The sequence below is a fragment of the Fringilla coelebs genome (genome assembly GCF_963513975.1).
Source record: "Fringilla coelebs genome assembly, chromosome: 15".
NCBI classification, from domain to species: domain Eukaryota; kingdom Metazoa; phylum Chordata; class Aves; order Passeriformes; family Fringillidae; genus Fringilla; species Fringilla coelebs.
The window spans coordinates 3,193,655-3,214,862 of NC_140041.1; the positions used below are offsets into that span (position 1 = coordinate 3,193,655).

General features: G+C 42.4%; 1 protein-coding gene across 2 annotated transcripts in view; it reads right to left on the bottom strand.

The window, feature by feature from the left end:
* LOC311159428 (protocadherin alpha-2-like) overlaps positions 1-21,208 on the bottom strand; it is a 91,739-nt gene that overhangs the window by 28,114 nt on the left and 42,417 nt on the right. For both annotated transcript variants that reach the window (XM_084215516.1, XM_084215515.1), the window contains exons 2-3: positions 11,034-11,092; positions 8,825-8,916 (exon numbers count right to left, since the gene is read on the bottom strand). In XM_084215516.1, the coding sequence (XP_084071642.1) occupies positions 8,825-8,916; positions 11,034-11,092 (151 nt within the window). The remainder of the gene's footprint in view (positions 1-8,824; positions 8,917-11,033; positions 11,093-21,208) is intronic.

Genomic DNA, 21,208 nt, shown 5'->3' on the forward strand with positions numbered 1-21,208 from the left:
AATAAACACATGAAAAATACATTTATGACCCTTGTGTACAGCAAAGTGCTGCACACAGGCAGACATCCATTAAGAGAAGATTCAATATCACAGAGTGGTCTGGATTCCCTCAACCTCATTTCTTCCTCCACCACTCACAACATAAATGAATTCCAGACCAGAATTTCTTGGGATTACTTAGAAACACCCTTATTTTATCCATCTATTTTCTGTCAGGTAGTGAATTGTATATTGGAAGAGATAACAGGGTTAAACTTCATCTGGGATCATAAATATCATGGGTTGTTTTAACATTTACTTGAGTATATTTTCTTTCCAAAAAAATCTAAGCAGAATAAAATACAGCCCACAGCAGTAGAGAAAGAAGTAAAAAACAACCCCCAAACCATGCACACAAAAGCGAGGCACAACAGGGAAAAAATAAAGCAGCTGTAAGCTCAAGTGGAAACAATTTGATTACCATCAATTCCCTGAAGTACTGACCAGATAAACACTTGTTTAGTTTATAAGTTCTGACAAGATCACAACCCAAGGTAGTACAGCAGCAAGGGAGTGATTTTTCTATTTATTTATTGAAACTGCTGAGAAAATAATAAAGACAGGAATCAAAATCCATGTCTTCTGTGTAGCTACAAAATATTTCCAGTAGGCAGACAAAGCAAACTCACTGGTATTGTTATGAAGATCACAAAGACCAACATGCCTAAAGCAACAGACAGTGAAAAAGTTGCTCAGATTTGAAAATCTGACTTTATTATATTTACAAAATAATTTCCTACCAGATGTCTGAGAACTACTCACATCATCTGGCAAATGTTATATTTGCCCCCCCCCCTTTTATATTTTGGCTCAGTTATGAGAAATATGTTTATTTTTTAAGTGCAAATTCAACCTCCATTTTGAGGAAGCAAAAAGATTATTACAGAAAAGGATGAATTAAACAGACAAGGAGTTTTTGCTATTAAACTTTCTCCCAGTGCCTAAATATAGAAATTATAGCCAGATAAACTGCTTACGTCAAATCTCTTTATCACTTCTTAAAATGATGAAGTCTGGAGCTGCAGCAGCTTTTGCCAACAGTTTCAGAAGACTTCCTTCATATTGTTCAGTCACAGGAAACCCCTAGCCTTTTGCCCCCTTTTCTCTTATTTAATTCCTGGTTTCAGAAGTTTTGCAGGTCCCCTGGGTTATTTACATCTCAGCTGGAGCTCTCAGTCCTGCCTTTGGGAAACCTGCATTGAAACCATCACCCCATGTGGGGCCAGAAATTGGACTTGATCTCCACTTGGGAAAATTCAACAAAGGTACAAATGTGGTGCTAATCCCAGAGGAAGGATTCACATACACAGGGACTGGACTAAAAGATGAGATGCACAAATGCATTCTGGGCCTAATGAGAAGGGGAAAATCTTCTCACAAATATTTGCAGCAGGTGAAATCAAGAATTTGCCACAGTAGATGAAGACATAAACTCTTCCAAGACATTCTCTTTGACAGTCAAAATTAACACAAAGTCTTTTTCAAATACATGAAGTCAAAGAGATCACACAATTCAGAAGTTTCCAGCATTAGCCTTTCCCAAATTCTGATGAGTCCTATCCTTTTTTCCTTACACTGAGCCTTCAAGGACTAAGGTATTAAATCTCTCATCCATGTCATCTCATTTACTTGGCACACCCTGCTGAAAAAGAATGGAGCCCTTGACAAAGATCACAAACACTATTTCAGGTCAGTCATGAGGGTTTTGCAGCTAAGAGGAAAATAAATTAACAGAAAGTCAATTTAACTTTAGCCAAGTCATGACTGTATAACATCATCCATCATCCCCTCCTCTCTTTGCTCACTCAGCTGAACAGAAATCTAAACTAACCTATTAATTTACCCTGGCTCCAAATATTGAAAGCCCAAAGTGCTGGTTGAACCACAGTTTGGATGGGGTGAGGCAGATGAGTTCCTGGTCATAACAGTCATCAGCTTTTAAAAAATAATGATCAGTATGTCAAGCTGTATCTGTCATAAAAATATGTATTTTGGACATGTTCTTTTGAAAAAGTCCTTTTGATTTCAAAATGCTTTTCTTCAGTCCAAGTAGCATTTGAAATTCTCAGTCCTCTCCAGCTTCCATCAGGCTGTCAAAATGAGAAGCATTTATCCCTGAAAATTCTTAGTTCAGTATGAAATATTGAAAAGGTGATGTGGGGCCAAGCTGGTGACCTACATTTCAACATTCCTGAAATTACAATACAGAGGGGAGACAGTGGACAGATGAGCAGGAAGAGACCAAAGTCATTAGATGAAAGGAAAAAAACAAGAAAAAATTAGAAAGAGGGAGGTACATACTTGGCAAACCGGAGAGGCAACAAGAAAGGAGTGAGAATGGAATAAACAGAAGTGGAAAGCCAAAAAGCAGGAAGCATGCAGGGATTGTCCTGGGAATAAACTGTTCAGGGAGCAGGGGGAAAACTGAGGACTGTACATCATGGTGAGGGTCTCAGCAAGTGGCTGGAATCGACTTGAGAATTCAATGACCAAAATCTAAAAGTAAAATAAAAGCAAGGGATTTAGCCTTATATGGCCCTTGCAGATTATTTCTATTTCAGTTTAGGCACTGCATCCACACAAGTAAGCTGGCATGATTCCCTTCCCCAGACCACTGAGCTGATGGATACTGCAGCTTCAAAGAATTACTTCAGTGTGCTTTAAGGGCATGATTTTTTCCATGATTCAAGAGGCTGTGAACCCAATTTCTGTGATACTTTCCTACAAATTCTTAGGACCTTCGTTTTGGGAATTTATTAAATCCCTGATTTGAAGACTAATTTTAATGAGAAACATAAATAACTTGGCTGTTCTGTATTCCCCCTCTTCTGTTCTTTAAAATATTCCATATATTATCACAGTGTTTCTTAGACCACTAAAGATATGAATTTTAGGGCTGATATTTGGCTTTCTATATATTTCTGGTTTTGAATGTTGGAATTATGAAATTCCATAGAAAATTGATCATTCATTTAAAAAATAGAGAGAGGCTCTAGCACAGCTGCATTTTCTAGCTCCTTCCATTTTAAACAGCTGCAGCATTCTGCAACAAAGCAAGAACCTGGTTTTGCGTTTTGGGTTGCTAATTAGTTATCATCTTTTATAGCTTTAATCAATGAACTGCTAAAGCTAAGCCAGAGCAGTTATTTGTAAATTAACCTTAAACAGTCTCAAAGAAGCAGCACTTTCAGCCCCTGCACATTCTTTGCAGCGACTGCTTGATGAGTCTTGTGCTTGATCACACCTTTTTTCTGTAGATGAGGAAGGTCACACCTTTTTTCTGTAGATGAGGAAGGTCATTTGAAGAAGGAGAACAGAAATTCACTGACATTTCAGGGAGAAATTGTCCTCTACTTACAGTCACAGTGTAAAACTGTATCATATGAAATATGTTACAACTTAGGTCTCATCACCCTCTGAGTTATTTTCTTAGGCTCTTTCTCTTTAAACTGGATTTTTAGAAGAATAATTCAGCGGCCAAGAGCTTTGTGACAGCACTCTGGGGTCCTTAACAGCTTCTCCTGTAATGCCTGCCTGATTTCAAGACCAGTGTCTGTTCTAACAGTGAGACTCAATCCCCCCAAACCCCTTTCCATTCCTTCTGTGCTGCTGTTACATGGACTCAAAGATGCAGACAATGCCAAATGCTTCTTCCATGAAAAGAACAACTGCAGTGCAGCTCTCTGCCCCACTCATCACAACCTATCACCCAAGCCCAGGGAGCCAATCTCCTTTCCACTGACCTGTGCTCAGCAGCCACTTAAAGACCAGCGCTGCCATTCCCTTGGGATCTGCCTCCTGCAGACCTTCCAGCATCTCTGACAATTGTCTCTCTCTACCAGATCCTCTGTGCTCACCTTTCTACACAAGATTTTTACTGGTGTGATGTGGGAAATGGAAAGCTGGAAACTTCCACAGATGCTGAAGGGTTTGATCTGCAGCCCTGGGAGAAGCTTGGATTGATGTAAAAATACAATATACAGACATTAAGCAGAAAAATTGTAAACTTATGCTTCTGTAGTTGTAAGTAGGAATATGCCTTAAGTAAGTAAAAAATTGTAATAATAAGATGGTGAAGGGTTTATAATGGAGGGGTGTGGTTGTATAGAGTAAGGTAAGAGTTTAGATGTTATAACAGAAGCATCTGTGTGCATGTGAGAGGACAATGGATAAATGTGTGCACAGTGCAGCAAAATAAAGTAAAGGTGGTAGGTTAAAAAAGCAAAATCAACTTTGTGGCAACTGTCCATTGGATTAGAAAGTTCTATATTGTCTGTGACCATTTTGAGATATGGCCAACTGCTTGCTCTCTTAAATCTCACAGCCTCTGAGGCTGATGTTTATCTGAGCAATAAATCATTTTTGGCCCAGCTGTGGTCCCATCCCTTCATTAAATAATAGTGACCCCTCTCTTGCCCTTTGGTTTCTCTGCTCAGATCTCCTCTCCCTGCACTATCATCCTTTATTTCATCTGGGTCCTTCTCACAGTTTCATTGGAATGAAGTATCTCTTTCAGATATAATATTCCTATTCAGGTTGGATTTACTTGTTTGACATCCAAATTAGTCTGTGAAACAAAGAATCAGGAATACCACAACCAACAGTGGATAATTATAATGATTTCTTTCCCTATCAAGGCAGTCTTGGACATTTTTTCTTAAAATCCACACAAGATCCCCTGTCCTTTCCTCACAGTTTTCCCACAGTTGTTCTGTTCACAACACCCAACCCCAAACCAGCAGCACAAAACTCACCAGGAAGACTGACTTTATTTTTCAGGAAAATTTGCTTATTTGCTTATATTTACAGTTGATTCACATTTAGTTTTTTGAATTCCTAACTTATTCTGTATATCATGCCCCATCAATGGACCTCCTCTGCATTCCAGGTGATTGCAGCAGGAACCTTCCTCTGAGAGCAATACAAATTTATTCCAGAGAAACTGTAGATCCCAGTGTCAACCCAGGGCAATCCAGGAGTATGTGGACAGGGAGTATCCCTAGCTAGCATGGCACATGTGAGAAGGTCACAGGCAGAAGTAAGGAACAGCAGGAAAAACAGAATAAAACCAGGAAAGTTGTGAGACACACAAATTTCAGAGGACAAATGCTGAAAGATTCAGATTTGGGATGATGAGATGCAAAGAGCTTTGTATAAAGGGATCTTATTTATTATCTTGTTCCACCCCCTGCCATGGGACACCTCCCACTGTTCCAGGCTGCTCCCAGCCCTGCCCAGCCTTGCCTTAGACACTTCCAGGGATCCAGGGGCAGCCACAGCTGCTCTGGGCACCCTGTGCCAGGACCTCACCACCCTCACAGGGAAAATTTTCTTCCTGCAGTGCTCCCAAGCAGTCCATGATGGTCTGTCTGCTGTCCAGTCCTTGGGAGAGCCCAGGCAGTGCAGACAGGTTGAAATAAAATAATTGCACTGCATCCAGCACTGGGGACATTGACCTGTTAGAGCTTTACAGAACAGTGTTACCACCTCTCCTCCCCAGCTCATTCCCTGAGAAAAGGAAAAGAAATAGCTGATGTATTTAGGAGAATGGTACCACTGCAAAATCAGAAGTATAAAATGAGTGTATTTTAGGATGGCATTTGCCTAGGCAATCTTAATTATGTCTCTTGTGCATATTTATAAGGGCAGACACTGAAATCCTGATTTCCTGAAAGTCTGTGGGCTATTGACATGGACTTCAGAGATGCCAGTATTTCCCCCACAGCTTCAACCCCCCCCCCCCACAGATTTCAGATGCAGACTTTATCATTAAATCCTTTCCTCTTTTCAGAGCTGTCTGAATGGAATTCTTTTATTTTCCCCTCTCTACATATGGTGTGTGGCCCAGTGCCTGATTTACTGCACACATATAAAGTCTACATCGAATACAGGAGGTGAAATTTCTCATGACTATTTTTCATCACAAATCCTTATTGTTCTCCTGAGTCTTACATGTGCTATGAAAGCATCTTTAGACTGGTTTTGTCTAGCAAAAATGCTTTTTGAAGCATTTGCATTACACCAGTTGTGTTTTGTAGACTGGAACCAGCAGCACAGAGAAATACACATAGATTTGTCTAATGCCTACCTACTCTAAGCTCTGAATTATTCATAAGTCTGATTTATTCAGAAATCTTCAGTGTTTATATCTAGAGCAAAATTTCTGTTCATCTTAGTTTCTATTATGAGCTCTCACCATTTTTGCCAATCAAGCTCCATTTATTCTGAGTTAGTTATCAAAAAACCAGAGTTCATTCACATTAGTGGTCATCTAAAGTCTGATAGAATTGCCAAAACTGCCAAAGGACACAGAACAGAAGCCAGAAATTCATTCCCTGATCTCACTCTATAACATGTGGGGGACTGACAAGGTGCCCCAGAGAGCTAAACTCAAAGCCAGAAGGAGTTTGAACCTCCTTGTCCCACCTCACCCAGAAGTCTCCCAGCTGCAAACCTACAATGGGTTGGACTGCTGCCTGAGAAGATGCAAACTCAGTTTTCAAAATGCCACATCCAGATTCACTGTTCTTTGCATGGATTCAATATTCACTAAGGACAACAGGAATGCTGTCAGTCCAATAAGGACCAGGTTTTGCTTGGCAACATATATTTACTGAAAAATGGGTGAGGATGTTGGTGTTCAGCTATATATTAGGAATTAAGGATTTACTGATTTAACACTTGACTTGTTATTACAGGTCTTGAACCTAAACCAAAGAAGGAAAGAAGCACTGAAAGAGATATCTGTGGGAAACTACAGGCAGGATTCTAAAGCAGTGGTGGTAATTTGGTAAATATGTGGTGCTCTGAGGCTACAAAAGCTAACACAACCTTTAATCCTGAGATTTCTCCATGGAACACCTGTTTGCTGTTAAGGATCAGGGACATCTAAAGCTTTTGGTTACAAAGAGAGGAGAAGAATATTATCTGAAACCCACAACAAAAAAAGAAAAAAGTCTAATTAATGTAATATCAGGGTTGCTAATCCCTCGGGTGAGGACAAAGACAAAACAAAATGATGTTCTTTCTGCTGGGATGCATTCATTGCACAAGTGCCTCACAAGTCAGGGAAGGAAGCAGCAACAAGAGCCAAGGGTTACTGCTGCTCAAACAAGGAGATGTTCAGGTTCCCAAAATGATAAGATCCAAAACAGAATAGCGAGCAGGACTCCAGATAGGGGAACAGGGCTCTGGGACCCAAGTGCCACTGGAGCTCCTGAGATGACAGAACCTTTGCACTTAGGTTCTGGTGCTTGGAAATTGGCAGCACCAGCATGGAAACCTCTGGGAGAATGTTTGTACCCACACTGACCTGGGTATGAGGCAAAGCACTGCGTGCTCAGCCAAGGATGATCAGGGCAGCCAAAGCCTGAGGGAAGCCTCTGCAAAGGTTGGAGTGTTCTTGTGGTGACATTGCCAAATGCAAGCTCGACAGTCACACACCCTTCATCCCCTGCAAAGGCTGTGTGCTCCTGCAAAGCCTGCAGCAGAAGGAAGGCACACAAACCCCAGCTGATCATAGCCTAGGGCTCCATGATATATGAAATTAATTCCCAAATCTGTTTCTGCAAACAGCCCTTCTGCAAGACCAGTGCAGGTTTTGCTGGAAATTATTAATTTGTGGATGTTGTAACTGTGATTGCAAATCCTCAGCTTGTGCCTCAACCCTTTATCCAGGTGAAATTCCCATTTAAATAGAAAGACACCTTTGCACCAGAAAGATTAAATGAAGTAATTATAATTTTTGCTGCTGGAGACCCCACTGCCCAGCATTTAGCATGGGCATCACTCCTCAGGTCAATTCCTGAGGCTCACTGAGCTGCCATACAGGGCTCACCACCCTCCACAGGGCATCCACTGAGTTCACAGTTTAGTTTGGCTGAAATAGGGCTGAAAGCAGGGACTGACTGCTCCTCTATGTCTCTGTATTATTCCTGCCCCAAAATCAAAAGTGAGAATATTTTTTTGTCTGCACTACAGAACATCCAGTTGATTTTTTTCCTAAACTCCATGAGAACCTTCTGCCAATTCTGACTGACTGCTGTGAAGTCATCAGTCAGTGACAGAGTAAATGAAGCTACATTCTAAACCATGCTTTTTGTCATTTATTTTGACAAACAAATAACATTTTCGTTTCCATCATCATGTATTAGTGAATGAAAATAGCTAGCAAAAATTTAGGTCTGATTTCACCACAGAAAAGTAAAATGAGAAGAGACATTCAAAGAGACTTACTGGCTTTGCAAAAATAACAAAGGGAAAACTGATAAGCTCCTAGCCCAGTTTTCCTGTTCTTGTGAAATGGAGGGCAAACCAGCTCTGGAATACACACACCTGAATACACACATCAGAGCTGAACCATTATTCCATTACACAAACCAGTAACCTCCAAAGGCAGGGTGAGAGCTGGAATCAGGGGCTCTTATCTCCAGTGCTCATCTGAGATGGAGTAAAGAAAAAGATGTATTTTCTGCTTTATTGTTCCACTCTATTTCGATTCCACAGGATAATTTACAAGAACTTTATGTGCAGATCACAGAATATTCTGAGATGGAAGGGACCCACAAGGATCATCGAGTCCAGCTCCTCAGGGAATGGCTCAAATCTCACACAGGGACTGAACCCACAGCTTTGGGGTTATCAGCACCATGCTCTGACCAGCTGAGCTCATCTGAGGGTCCTCACTCAGTGATATAAAACAGAGGAAAAAGTAACTAGCAGCATTAGGAGATCTACTGCAGTTAACATCAGTTCTTCACCAATATTCTGGATTTCACACCCTTACCTGCTGTGGCACTGCTGGAGACTGTTGGCCACTGCTGGTCAGGCCCTGCTGCTCCTCCACGCAGGACTCCTGCCTCCTCCACATGCACAGCACTGGAAGCAAATATCACACTTGGGTTATACAGTTCCCTTCTGCCCTGGACTTCACAGCACTTCCCTCTCCTGCTGCTTTTCAGAGTTCAGAACTATTTATCACTGTGCAGCTGCTCCTTCAGTACTGCAGGATGTTAGCAGCGTGAGAAGCAGCTGCTTTGACTTGCAAAAAAATACTTTTGATTATTTACTAAAAGCCAGTAGTGGAAAATAATTTAGAAAACAAACACTCCTTCAGGACACTGCTCTCATTGACTGGGAGGCACTAATAAGGAAGTGACACATCTTTGCTCTTGGGATGCAGCAACATCAGGCAAATGATTAAAAAGTTGGTGGAGTGAGTTCTGAGCTTCTGTCATTATGCCATTTCAACAAATCCCACCTTCCCGGGTTACTGCACACTTCTCATGAGCAATTCAGGAAGGGAAATGAATTTTCTCAAATGCAAAAACTGATACAGCAAATTTTAGCGTCACACAATGAGCACTGGGCATCAAAAGCACCAATTTGCACCTTACATGGAAGGAAAAGAAAAAAAATCTGCTCTTTTTAATACAAAACCAAGCATGATGTTTATATGCTGTTCCTTAAGAGAAACAGGATTCTGTGGCTGTGTCCCTGTCTCTGCTCATGGGCTTCACACTCCCTTTCACACTTCCAGCTGAACTTAAAGGACAGTTTCTTCCAAATGTGGCAGACATCCATGCACCAAATTTCTACAAGTTTTATGAAAAATCAGCATCCTGTGAAAACCATCAACTGGACAGGGCACACAGGCTCAGAACCTGAGATTTCAGGTAAGGACAGGGGCTGCTGATGGGAGAGAGCAGAGGAACATGTACAATTCCCCAGAAGGGTCCCATCAGTCTTGTGGGATTAAAAAAAGCTCTTACTTTTCTTTCATTAAATCTTCAAGTAGCTTCAGACAAGATCTTGTACTTTGTACAGAAAGGAATGTGGATCCACAAGAGCATGCCTGACTCAGGACCAGCAGATAAAGTGCTCAGGTAGGCAGAATTCCCTCTTCAGGATCCTGCTTCCCACCCTGACTGTTCATTGATTTTGCAGTTATGGATTACAAAAAAATTGAAAGTCATTTCAGGAATACAAGAGAAAGAAAAGAGCTTGCTCAGTAGGCCACAAAGTCAAGCTTGCTCTGCCTTCCTCTGCTTTTGGTCCTTGAGGTTCAGCTTCCTTTTCACACAGCATCTCAAAGTCAGAGGGGTCACTCTGTGTCCTCGCTCACATGAAGCACAGCGTGACTCTGAATTTAGGACTTCAGTCTCATAAAAACTCTTGGCTAAAGGTTGCACCACTGCACCAACAGTTCTGAGAAACCCATGCAAGGCAGCACTTTGTGATGCCACTGGGAATGACTGCAGCCCCAGAAGTGCAGCTACACCTGTACAAGAATCTTATTAATCACATCAGATTACACCTGAACACAGAACCAGTTTTCTAATCTGCTCAGGGAGAGCAAAAATACTGTTTGATTTAGGCTCTACAGATGCAATTTTAGTATAATTCTCTTTACCCAAGTGTACTGAGCAGAAAATTATAGCAGAGACTGCTTGTGGTATTAGGCAGTGGATTTTCAAAGATGTCTAAAGAGATTTGGACAAAAGCCTCACTTTTGCTTCTTTGAAAATCCATCTCATATCTTCAAAAAGTCCTTTCAGCTGCATTAATCTTCTTGATTGCAGCATGTGGTTAATAAACCTGCTGCAGGAACAGCTACTTTTATGGTAATGAGAAACAAGAAGATGGAAATGCAGACTGACTATTGAAACATCAGCACTGATGATTACAGGGAGCTTTAAAATAAACAAAAAGTATATCATGACAATTAAATGATTCAATAATTGGAACAATTATGCCTTGACAATCAATGGAGACAAAAGCAGAAGGTAAAAAGGAAGAACAGCACAGCTCTACAGCAGTGCAGTAACAGCATAAGATGCAAGTCAGACTCAATTTGTAGCGCGTAGAGATTGGAAGTGACAGCAGCAGAACTCAGGTGCTTTCCATCTCAGCACAGATATCATCAGAAGAAACTTTGTCCTTCTCACAGAGGAAAAGGACAGAATTCCCCTTCCCTGGAGAAACACCACACATACCTTTGCATTCCTGCCCTCAGGGATGCAGAGTAGCGCCAGTCCGGGTTGGGGTGTTTTGGCTGTAGAAACAAAAGCCCAGGACAATGCTGTTAGTGGCAGTAAAACATGCTAAAAAGCATCTGCATCTGGCTAATTTTGTCAGAAATACCTATGTGGATATAGGAAATTTTTGTGAATTGCCAAATCTTCCTACAAATTTAAAGAAACTTTCAAATTGGCACACAGGGAGTGTGTGTGCAATAAACTTGTCTGAACACCAAGGCCTGTGGCTAGAGATGATCTCTGTGGAACAACATTTAATGCTGCAAACTGGTGAAAAGTTATTTCATACATTCATCAACATTTTGGGCATAGGAAAAAAAAGAAAAACAACATCAGAAATCCAGAAAATACATTGTTTGTTTACCTGATAAGGTGAGGAAACTCAAACTCCTGCACTGAACAGTATCTTCTGAGGGTGTATAAATGTGAGGGGACGAGGGGCAGTGAGGTTTCTGCTGGAATTCAGTGTACTGCAGAGGACTGCAATGGATGGTATCAGATTTGCAGACTGCAGCAAGTCTTTTATTAAGGACAGACATGTCCATAATACCAAAACCTATTGGATTCTCCATATTCATGAGAGGGCATAAAAGGTAGAAGGGGAAAACAGCCAGCAATGCCCTCTGACCAACAAACCTCAGCATATGCTGATGTGCTGCAGCATGACTTGCTAAATAAGGAGTTAATTAAGAAATCCTCTGTTGAACAAAAATTGCTCCCAGAAAATAGTTTTCACGTTGTCAGGGGATTGTCACTGTAATTTTCAACTACAGCCTATGAGTGCAGGCTCAGGTCCCTTAAAATTAAGCCCTGAGGACGTACCAAGGTTATTTCTCAGGATACTAAAAACATTATTCTATAGGTGATAGTGTAGTGAGTGCTTCAGTTCAGGCACTGGAATCCAAAGACAGAACTTATATCCAAAAACATAATGGACTACATTCATTCCTGATGTGTCTTGCACGGTGCCAATCACACAAATAATAAATGACAGTAATGGTTTAATTCTCTTCAAATTATTGGAGGCAGATCAGGAATGAATTTGACCCCATTACTTGAAAGAGAAAAAGAAAGTGTTGAATGTTCTAAATTATTTAAAGCCAACTCCATCTTGCCTCCTGAGGTTTGGCATATGCTTTTCCCTGGATCAATAGGTTTTATTCAAACAAAAATGGAGCAATTACAACTTACAGTATTGCTCTATCACCACACTTCCCAGGTCCAGCATCACTCAAGGCTGGGATGCTCTTGGATGATGCACACATGAGTATTCTTTATGGTCTGGGCTGCACAAAAGGGAGGAGGAGGAGGCTGCTGTTTGCAGCCACACATTAAACATCTGTGCTAGCAATTTCCTTCCCATTTAGCCCCCTGTTCTCTGTCATGCTCGGGTTCTGCTGAGTTTAGCAGAAAGTGGTTTGACAAGAAGCCCATTATGCATGGTTCTAGTCTTTTCTGATTAATTCCATTTTGGCCCCAGTCCCAGGGATGTCAAGGCAGCTCTAAAGTCAACCACGTAGTAACAGTCAATGAAAGAGGATAGAGAACAACACACACTGGTCAGAGCCTCTCCTGAGTTTGCCTTTCTTGAGTATGAAGGGTGCTGACACCAGAAGATTTGTCTTTTCCTCTGCTGGGCTTTTTTTTTAATAGCAGGGGAACTGCTGGACTTCTTGTTCTATTTTGCAATTTGAGAGGTGCAGGTTATTAACTTGTACAGGCTTTCAGGCAATGTGAGGAGGAGGAATCTTACCACAGTCCCAGGCAAAACACAGATAAAGTGGGATTACATGAAAGCACTGGAAAAGTCTGACACGAGTTAGGTGGGAGTGAGAAAAGAGGAAAACGACCACTCACTCACAGTACACAGATTTTTGGGGTTTTGGATGAGAACTTTCCAACTCTTGGCTAGAAAACAAAAATCTCTGTTCTGTTTGCAATGGGACATCAGCTCTTAAATGGGTGATGGTGGCAGGAGAAACTCATTAGTTATAAATGAAACTTTTTTTCACTTCACATGCCTGGACCATGTCATGTCAATACAAGAGAAATGAGGAGACTGGTATTTCCAAGGGTTTCTGTCCAGAGGCTCTGGCATTTTGTGGCTATTCCCAAACAGTTCTCTCTGCTGTGACTCCTTAGGTAGGGCTGCAGTGCTGTTCCCAGAGGAGCAGAAGAAGGAAGGAGGGAACAGGATGAGAAAAATGCACTCTGGAAGTGGAACTATTGCCACAGTTGACTGTCAGGGGCTGGGGTATTTTTAACTATGAAAAAAAAATCAATATCTGTGACTTCTTTTTGAAGTCATTAGAGGAAGAACCGGAGCACGAGGCAGTTGGGCAGCAGCCTGCCTTTGTGCAGACCTATTTTCACCCAGTTTTACCACGTGCTTGCTGCTTGACTGGGTATTTTCAGAGCTCAGCAAGAGGCACATTTGTCCCACACTTGTGTTACCACAGGTCAGTGTCCTGCAACTGAAAATCAGTGAAATTTCTATTTTGTCAGCATAACTGGCTTCTCCTTTTGTTCTGCTACAGACTGTAATTCTTTCCATTCCCCTGGCCATAAGTGGAAAGTTGTTTCAGTACATCTCTAAATGAGACTGGACTAGAAAAGCAATAAAGCATGACCAGTAACAGAGGTTGAGCACAGCAGAAGCAGCAAACCTGTTCAGCAATATCTCTCCCCAGCTCAGCTGCAGCAGTGCTGCTTCTTAGAAATCCATGAGGAATTCACAGCCTACAAGGCTGGGTTGGTTTCTATCTCTGGTTAAGAACAGTCCACCTGCACCGTCACCCTCCCTGAAACCTGCCAGGACAGCACCTCAGAGTGGAGCTGGGTCCTCAGGCAGTGCCAGTGGGCTCCTCTGCAGAGCCCTGTCACACATCTGGCTGTGAGAAGTGTCCTAAACCAACCCCACCAGCACAAGGCACGGCTCTGTGAGTGCACAGAGGGAGCACAGGCTCTGAAGGGGTCCAGGTCCTTCCCAGCTGTAAATCCCCACATTCTCACTATGTCACACAATGCTGATGAAGACAATATTGTTCCTTTTACCTCCCCAGCTCATTACAGGACTCTGTTTGTCACAATCCAGCACATTCCACTAGGTTGAAGGTAATTTTAGCTGGCCACTTCCCTCAGAGATTTTTGGAAGTCACGTAGCAGTCCTGTCAGTAGGTGAAAGAAATCCCATGACCCAGCCCAGCAGTAATCACCCATTCCCTTTCCTCCCATCAGCTGCTTTTTCTGATTCAGTTACAGCACATCATCATCATCATCATCATCACAGTGTGAGAGGAGGCAGAACCTATCCAGCTGCCTAGAGAAGGGGTTGTCACTGCACCTCATGGCACCAGTTTGCTCCTGCTGCTTCTTCCAGGCACCAGGCTCACATTTTGCTAACCACATAACCACAGACATTAATGTTTCTGGTCATAAACAACCAAGCCCACTGGGAAGTCTGATAATGGGAATGTAAAATGTAAACCAGAGCCATCTTAGGAGCAAGAGAGCTCATGCAAAATGTCACACAGTTGTTTTCAAGTGGGTTAACTGAAGAAGCATTTAATTGGTTTGTGGAGAATAAATTTAGTTGAAAATGTACTGTTACAAACATTTTCCTCAGCTCTCTTTTTTTACCTAATACAGTAAGAATTTCTCCCTGGGGTAGGAGAAATTTCTAATTTTTTAAAATATTGCCCTGATCCCATATTCAGTGGATCAATGCAAACACTACCTTTCACTTAGGTGCTTGCTAGAACAAAACCTGCTTGAGGTAGAGAAGCATGAATCAAATATTTACAAACAGCTACCAGATGCTGAGACTCCAAAAAACATCCTGCTTCATTCACATTCTGATTTCCACACAAATGCACAACAGAATGACATAAGGTATATTTATCAAATGGATCTGCTTTGAAGCATTAATAAAAGCCTTTTAGAACCACTAACCACATAAAGGTCTGCTTATTTTCCACTCAGACAATGCTGACAGGTATGAGGAAACTGGCTTCTATTCCTGCTTTCCTTCTGTAAATGTTTAGAATTAACTTGATGTGGAGAACAAACTATTTAAATATGTGTTTATCATTCAAGAAATCAAAAAGGAAACTGGGAAAAGGTGTAATTCAAAAGCCCAAAATCTGGGAATGTTCATTTGCATCACTAACTCTGAAAAAGCTGAGGTGAAGGGAACAGACAAGTGCTTCTCTAAAGTACATTTAATGAGTTCCAAGAGGAGGAAAACACCACTGCTTAATCTTGGATGCAGATTTCTGCTGGCACAGCAGAAGCCTCAAGCCCAGTGCCTGAGTGCCCTGGAGCACAGAGCAGGATCCCTGCTCAGCTCAGACACTGCCATCAAACAAAAGAACAAACATTTATAGTTAACCTTTTCAATGTCAGCAGGGCTGGAGAATTTCTTAAAGGCTTAAGTTCTTGAACTGAGATTGTAAGACATTCCACCATTAATACCTTTAAATCCTCAGAGAGAAATCTCCTGGGCAGACTGCTACAAACAATGCTCTGGGGTTACTGGGTTTAGACACTTCAAAACATGCTTCCATTTAAAGCAGTATCAAAATGTGTTCAAGTCCAGTGTTGCTTTCTTTTTTCCATGTGTTTAGCAAGCTGGGTTTGAAGTGAAAAACACAGAGAAAGCAGAAGCTGTAAAACTCCAATGGATCTCCTGGGTCTTACCACCAGTGTGCAGTTTTTTTCACTTTCTTTAAAAGTGTCCATAGGACAACACACTTTATTTCTGACCAACACATGAAACATCATATTTTTTCATCCACATGTGTCAGCACACAAAAAAGGGTACAAGGAAATGTATAATATAAAAAAAGCTTAGTTCTATCCAGTATCCCAACTTGGTAATTAAGAATGTGCCAGGCTGCCTTCTGGGACAGAAAACTCCTGTTAAAACATTTTGGTTTGATTATTATTTCCTGCATTGAAGGGAAAAGGCTGTCATGAGATGCAAGACACAAGAAATGAGCTTAACTGCACAAGATGTAAGAACAAAACAGGAAAGATGAAAAGAAAAACCAAGGACCAGACACTACCCAGACATCATTCAGCATCTTCACAGGAATTTGAGGAAACAGACTCCAGACTAAAGCACTGAAACCCTTCCTGAAAATGACAGATCATCACTGCAGCAGTGCCCAGTAACAAAATCACAACTTCTCACACAACCTCTCTGTAGTGCGTGCACCCCTCTTTTGAAAGACAGGAGTCCAGGCTGCCCATGACACACAGCACCAGAAATGAAGCCACAGTATTTTTTTATCCCATGATTTTGCCTTCACTGCCTGCCTGCTCCCTGTGCAGTAGTTATCTGATGAGAGAGCAATATCCATTAACCCTGCACTGCTACCCTTATCAGCAGCCTCCTGACAGCAATAACCATGTCCAGGATTTTCTGTGCAGCTGCATTAGTACATTTCCTCTTTTACAAAACACCCTTGGTCTGAGTCATACTTATCAATCCATAAAGGACTGTGCAGGTAAGCAGGGTGAGCACAGAAGCAGCAGCTATCTTGCAGAAACAAGCTTCCATTCCACCATCACAACAGTACAAAAGGAATAACCACACAGGAGTCAGAACTTCACCAGGTACAAAAAAGCCCCCTTAACCTCAATGCACTTGTCTGCACTTCTCCTGTATCCTTCTAATGGCCCAATAAAGTCAGTCACAACTTGGTGTGATTATTAGCATCTTTGACCCTACCAGTAAATATGAAAGGAACTAAGACTTATTGCCCCAAATGTTACTGAGATTAATCCCAAATGACTTGGAAATATTTTTCCTCTCACTGTATAAACAAAATTTTAAAAATATTTAGCTACTGTAAAACCTTAGGTATGATTCTCTGTGCACAGCAAACCCATTCACCTGGTCCCATCCTCATCAATGAACAACCAGTAGAAAATCCATTTCCAAAAAATGTGTGGAAGAAAAAAAAAGAAAGAACCTGTTCACATTATCCAAAAGTAAGACACAGATCAGAGACTGACTTTGTAAATTGGTGCAAGGACAATACTGCCTTGCTATGCCTCACAAGGGAAGGCACAGGCTCTTAAGGGCTGATTCAAAGTTCACTTTAACTAAAAAGAGAAACACAGTTCTCTGAAAATCTAATAATGCAAAGATCATTATCCTTAAAATGCAGAATTCAGTGTTGCTAAGCAATTGATGGCATCTTCAGTGCAAATGCAGAGCTTGAAACAGGGGAAAGATGTGACTTTCACTGGGTAATTAGCTAGGAACTACTAATTAGTGAGTGCCATTACATTCAGCCATTTCCTCATATGCACATGGCCTTGATACATCTTTATAGAATGTCCTACCACAGGACAGGTTAAGAAGCAGAAAGCAAAGAATTTGTGACAAGTAAAACTTGTCAGAACTTCACCTCTGTTTAAATCACACAGAACGAGTTCAATAATTGATTTCCCTTTTGGATGACAACTCCACATAGGCAGCACTCATTTGTTTGTTCTGGACATTAGTTTGTTCTATACATTTCTCTGCTTTTGTACCCCAAGTTTGGGCTGGCTTTGCTGCCACTGCCTGATCTCTGCTGGTAATCAAAACTTGCTAATTCCTTGCATTCAGTGGAGTGAGTCTAAAAATGTGACAGGAATCTCTTTGTTAAACTGATTTCCTACTTGCATCCAAAGTGAGGTAATTTTCAGTTAGAGCTTTTCTTCTTGCCCACCTCCCATCCCAAAAACCAGCTATGAAGTGTGCATTTCACTCTTTGATTCCTCAGCAAACATACTTATAGAGAATGTCCCATATTCCCTCCCATATCAAACACACTCCAGGCATTTTATTACACTCAGAAAAGTGTAAAGATACAAAAACTGCAGAGAAAGAGAAAAAGTACTTCCCCTGTACCCTGCCACTGTGATTTACAGAAAAACAGTGCATTAATTTTAAATGGATTAGTGTTGAATGGATGATCATTACTCCCTAAAAGCATTTTTATGGAAGACTTGCTGGCTGGCCCTTAAGATATGGGCATCTTTGCTCAACAAAAACCGGTTGTAAAGATGCTAACATCTTCATATGTGAAAAAGTAGAAATAAATAAACAAATGAGTGCTATTTCTGTGGCAAGAATACACAAGGCAGGCTCCTTTCTTTCCCACCAGTTATTTCCCTGACTTTCCCCTGTCTGGGGCATAGCACAAACTGATCTCACACTTGCCACAATCCCATATCCCAATCATGGGATACAAACAACACAGAGTAATGGCAAGATTTTCCTTTTGTGCACCAGAATTAGTCTCTCCTGTGAGTGCTGCTGAGTTCAGTCCCAACATGTGTAAAGAGGAAACTGCACAGATCATGCAAACCACACACCAACTGCAGGTTTCCTGCACGCCAGAATAAAGCAACCATTAATTCTTCACTGTGGGAAAACATTGCAAAGGTTAATACATGGCTGGTCAAACCATAGGTATTAAACAATTTTCAACAGCAACCCAGCAGGCTCGAAGTTGTCACTCTGTAACTTAATGATGGAGACTTGTTGTAATTCTCTGCAAAGATGTCACTGGGCTGCCACAGGCTAGAAAGGATAAAATGCAGCACTGGCTAGAACAAACATTATCAGAGGAGGAATTGCAGTTTTTAGACAACTAAAAGCACGCTCACATTAGCAAGATCCTTGCAATAATGTGCTTTTCTAAATTCAACAGATTTACCTAGGTAGGAAGACAGCAGAGCAGCAAACATCCATAACTGCCATAAAGTAACCTCTTGATTTCAAGGCTAATCACTGATTATTTTTTCTCCTGCAATGAGTTTTCCCATCAAAACTGTAAGATTAGATATGTCATTCTTTAGCACTCTGTAACAGCAGGCAATTTTAGACAGGGAAGGATGCAACACTCAGTACAGCATTTGCTGCAGAAATGAGGTGAATCTCGAACAACAGACGCATATACTGAACTTACCAAGTGCACCCTGAAAGTCTCAGTATTTACCTAGAAACAAAATGCATGGCACAGGTTAGATTCATTATAACCAAGTGTCAGAGCTGAGTGTCAGCAAGGCCCTAAGGGAATATGCTTCATCTGAGTTTTCCAGCTGAAACCTCTGCCTGAGTACAGATTTGCTCAGAGCACTGTGCAGACCATTTACCAAGGTAGCCTCACCTCATTAGGAGTAATGGAGTCATTTCTAAGTATGATCAGGTTTTGTGCACTCTGCCCACTTTGTCCTGTCAGATGCCTCTCAGTCACCACTGCAGAGGGACCAGTAGTTCCTGTTGGGCCACAGGTATTGTAAAACATGAAAGTGTCACTTCCTGATCCTGCAGTCAGGCAGGCCTTATAGCAGTAGGTCTTAGTGAGAGACCCATTGCCCCTCACTTCAATGAAATGGGGCTGCACTTTTAAACCTTGGGGCAATCTAGCATCAATGTTGTTGTTGGCCTGCTTGTACAAGTCAGCAGGGCTCCGTTCTCTCACTTTACAGCACCCTGCACAGCAGGAGCTCCCATACAGACTGTATCTGTAGCACTTGATGATAGAAAGCCCAATGATTGTGAAAAGGAAAACGAAGGAGATGGCGCTCAAAGCGATAATGAGATAAAGGGTGACCTCTGAGTAATTGCTTGGGCTTTTAAAGTGTCTTCTTCTATCAGGGATGATTTTGGAAACTCTGTCCACCACAGCAATAGTGATGGCTACTGACGAGGACATCGATGGCTCTCCATTGTCTCTCACCTCCACCGTCAGGTTGAAAGTAGGTGTGCTGTCCTCGCCCAGCTTGCGAGTAGTCCTAATCTCCCCAGTGTGGAGCTCTATCCTGAACAAACCTGGATCTGAGGTTTGCACCAGGGAGAAGAACAACCAGGCATTTTGTCCTGAGTCCCCATCAATGGCTATAATTTTGGTTACCAAATATCCAGCATATGCTGAGCGTGGGATCATCTCCAGGGCTGCGGAAGTGTTGGTTGAGGTAGGATACAGAATCTGTGGAGCGTGGTCATTCTCATCCACCACGTAGATGTAGACTGTGACAGTGCTGCTCAGTGGTGGGACCCCAGCATCCTGAGCCTGAACAATCACCTGGAACTCCCTCAGTGTCTCATAGTCAAAGGACCTGACAGCATACATGTTGCCACTGTCAGATTTAATGGAGACATAGGAAGCAACTGGTAGCCCTTCAATCTCTCCATCGAGCAGAGAATAGGACACGTAGGCATTTTTGGCGACATCTGGGTCAGTGGCTTTAATAGTGCACAGGAAGGCTCCGAGGGGGTTGTTCTCAGGGATGTACACTGAGTACACAGGCTCCTCGAAGCGTGGAGGATTGTCATTGATGTCAGAGATCTCCACATGGATCACCTTCTGGGAGGACAGAGGGGGGCTCCCAGAATCAGTAGCAGTAACTGTGATGTTGTAGGCTGCTGCTTTCTCGTGGTCCAGCTTGCCCTGGGTGACCAAGGTGTAGGAGTTCTTGAAGGAGTTGAGAGTGAAGGGGAGGCCGGGGGGAATGCGCAGGCTCACCTGCTTGTTCAGCCCTGAGTCCTGGTCAGTGACACTCATCAGGGCCACCACAGTTCCTGACCTCGCATCCTCTGGCACTGGGCTGTACAGGGAGGTCAGCTGCACTTCGGGAGCATTATCATTGGCATCCACAATGTTGACCAGCACCTTGCAGTGCCCAGCCATAGAGACAGGTCCCTGATCAGTGGCTTGTACATAGATCTCATAGGAGGATGCCTCCTCATAGTCTAAAGTGCCATTAACCCGCACCTCCCCTGAATGTGGGTCCACGCTAAAGAGCTGTCTCACCTTCTGGGGGGTGTAGCTGCCGAAGGAGTAGATCACATCCCCGTTGGAGCCCTCATCCGGGTCCGAGGCATTGAGTTTGACCACTAGCGTGCCAGGCAGGGAGTTCTCCAGAAGGCTCACGGTGTAGGTGGAGCGGTCAAAGGCGGGTGGGTTGTCATTGGTATCCACAACTCGCACAGAGATCTGGGCCGTGCCGGATCTGGGGGGATCCCCACCATCCACGGCAGTCAGCACCAGCTGCTGCAGGGCACTCTGCTCCCGGTCCAGTGGCTGCTGCAGCACCAGTTCCAGGAGTTTGCTGCCACTCTGGAAGCC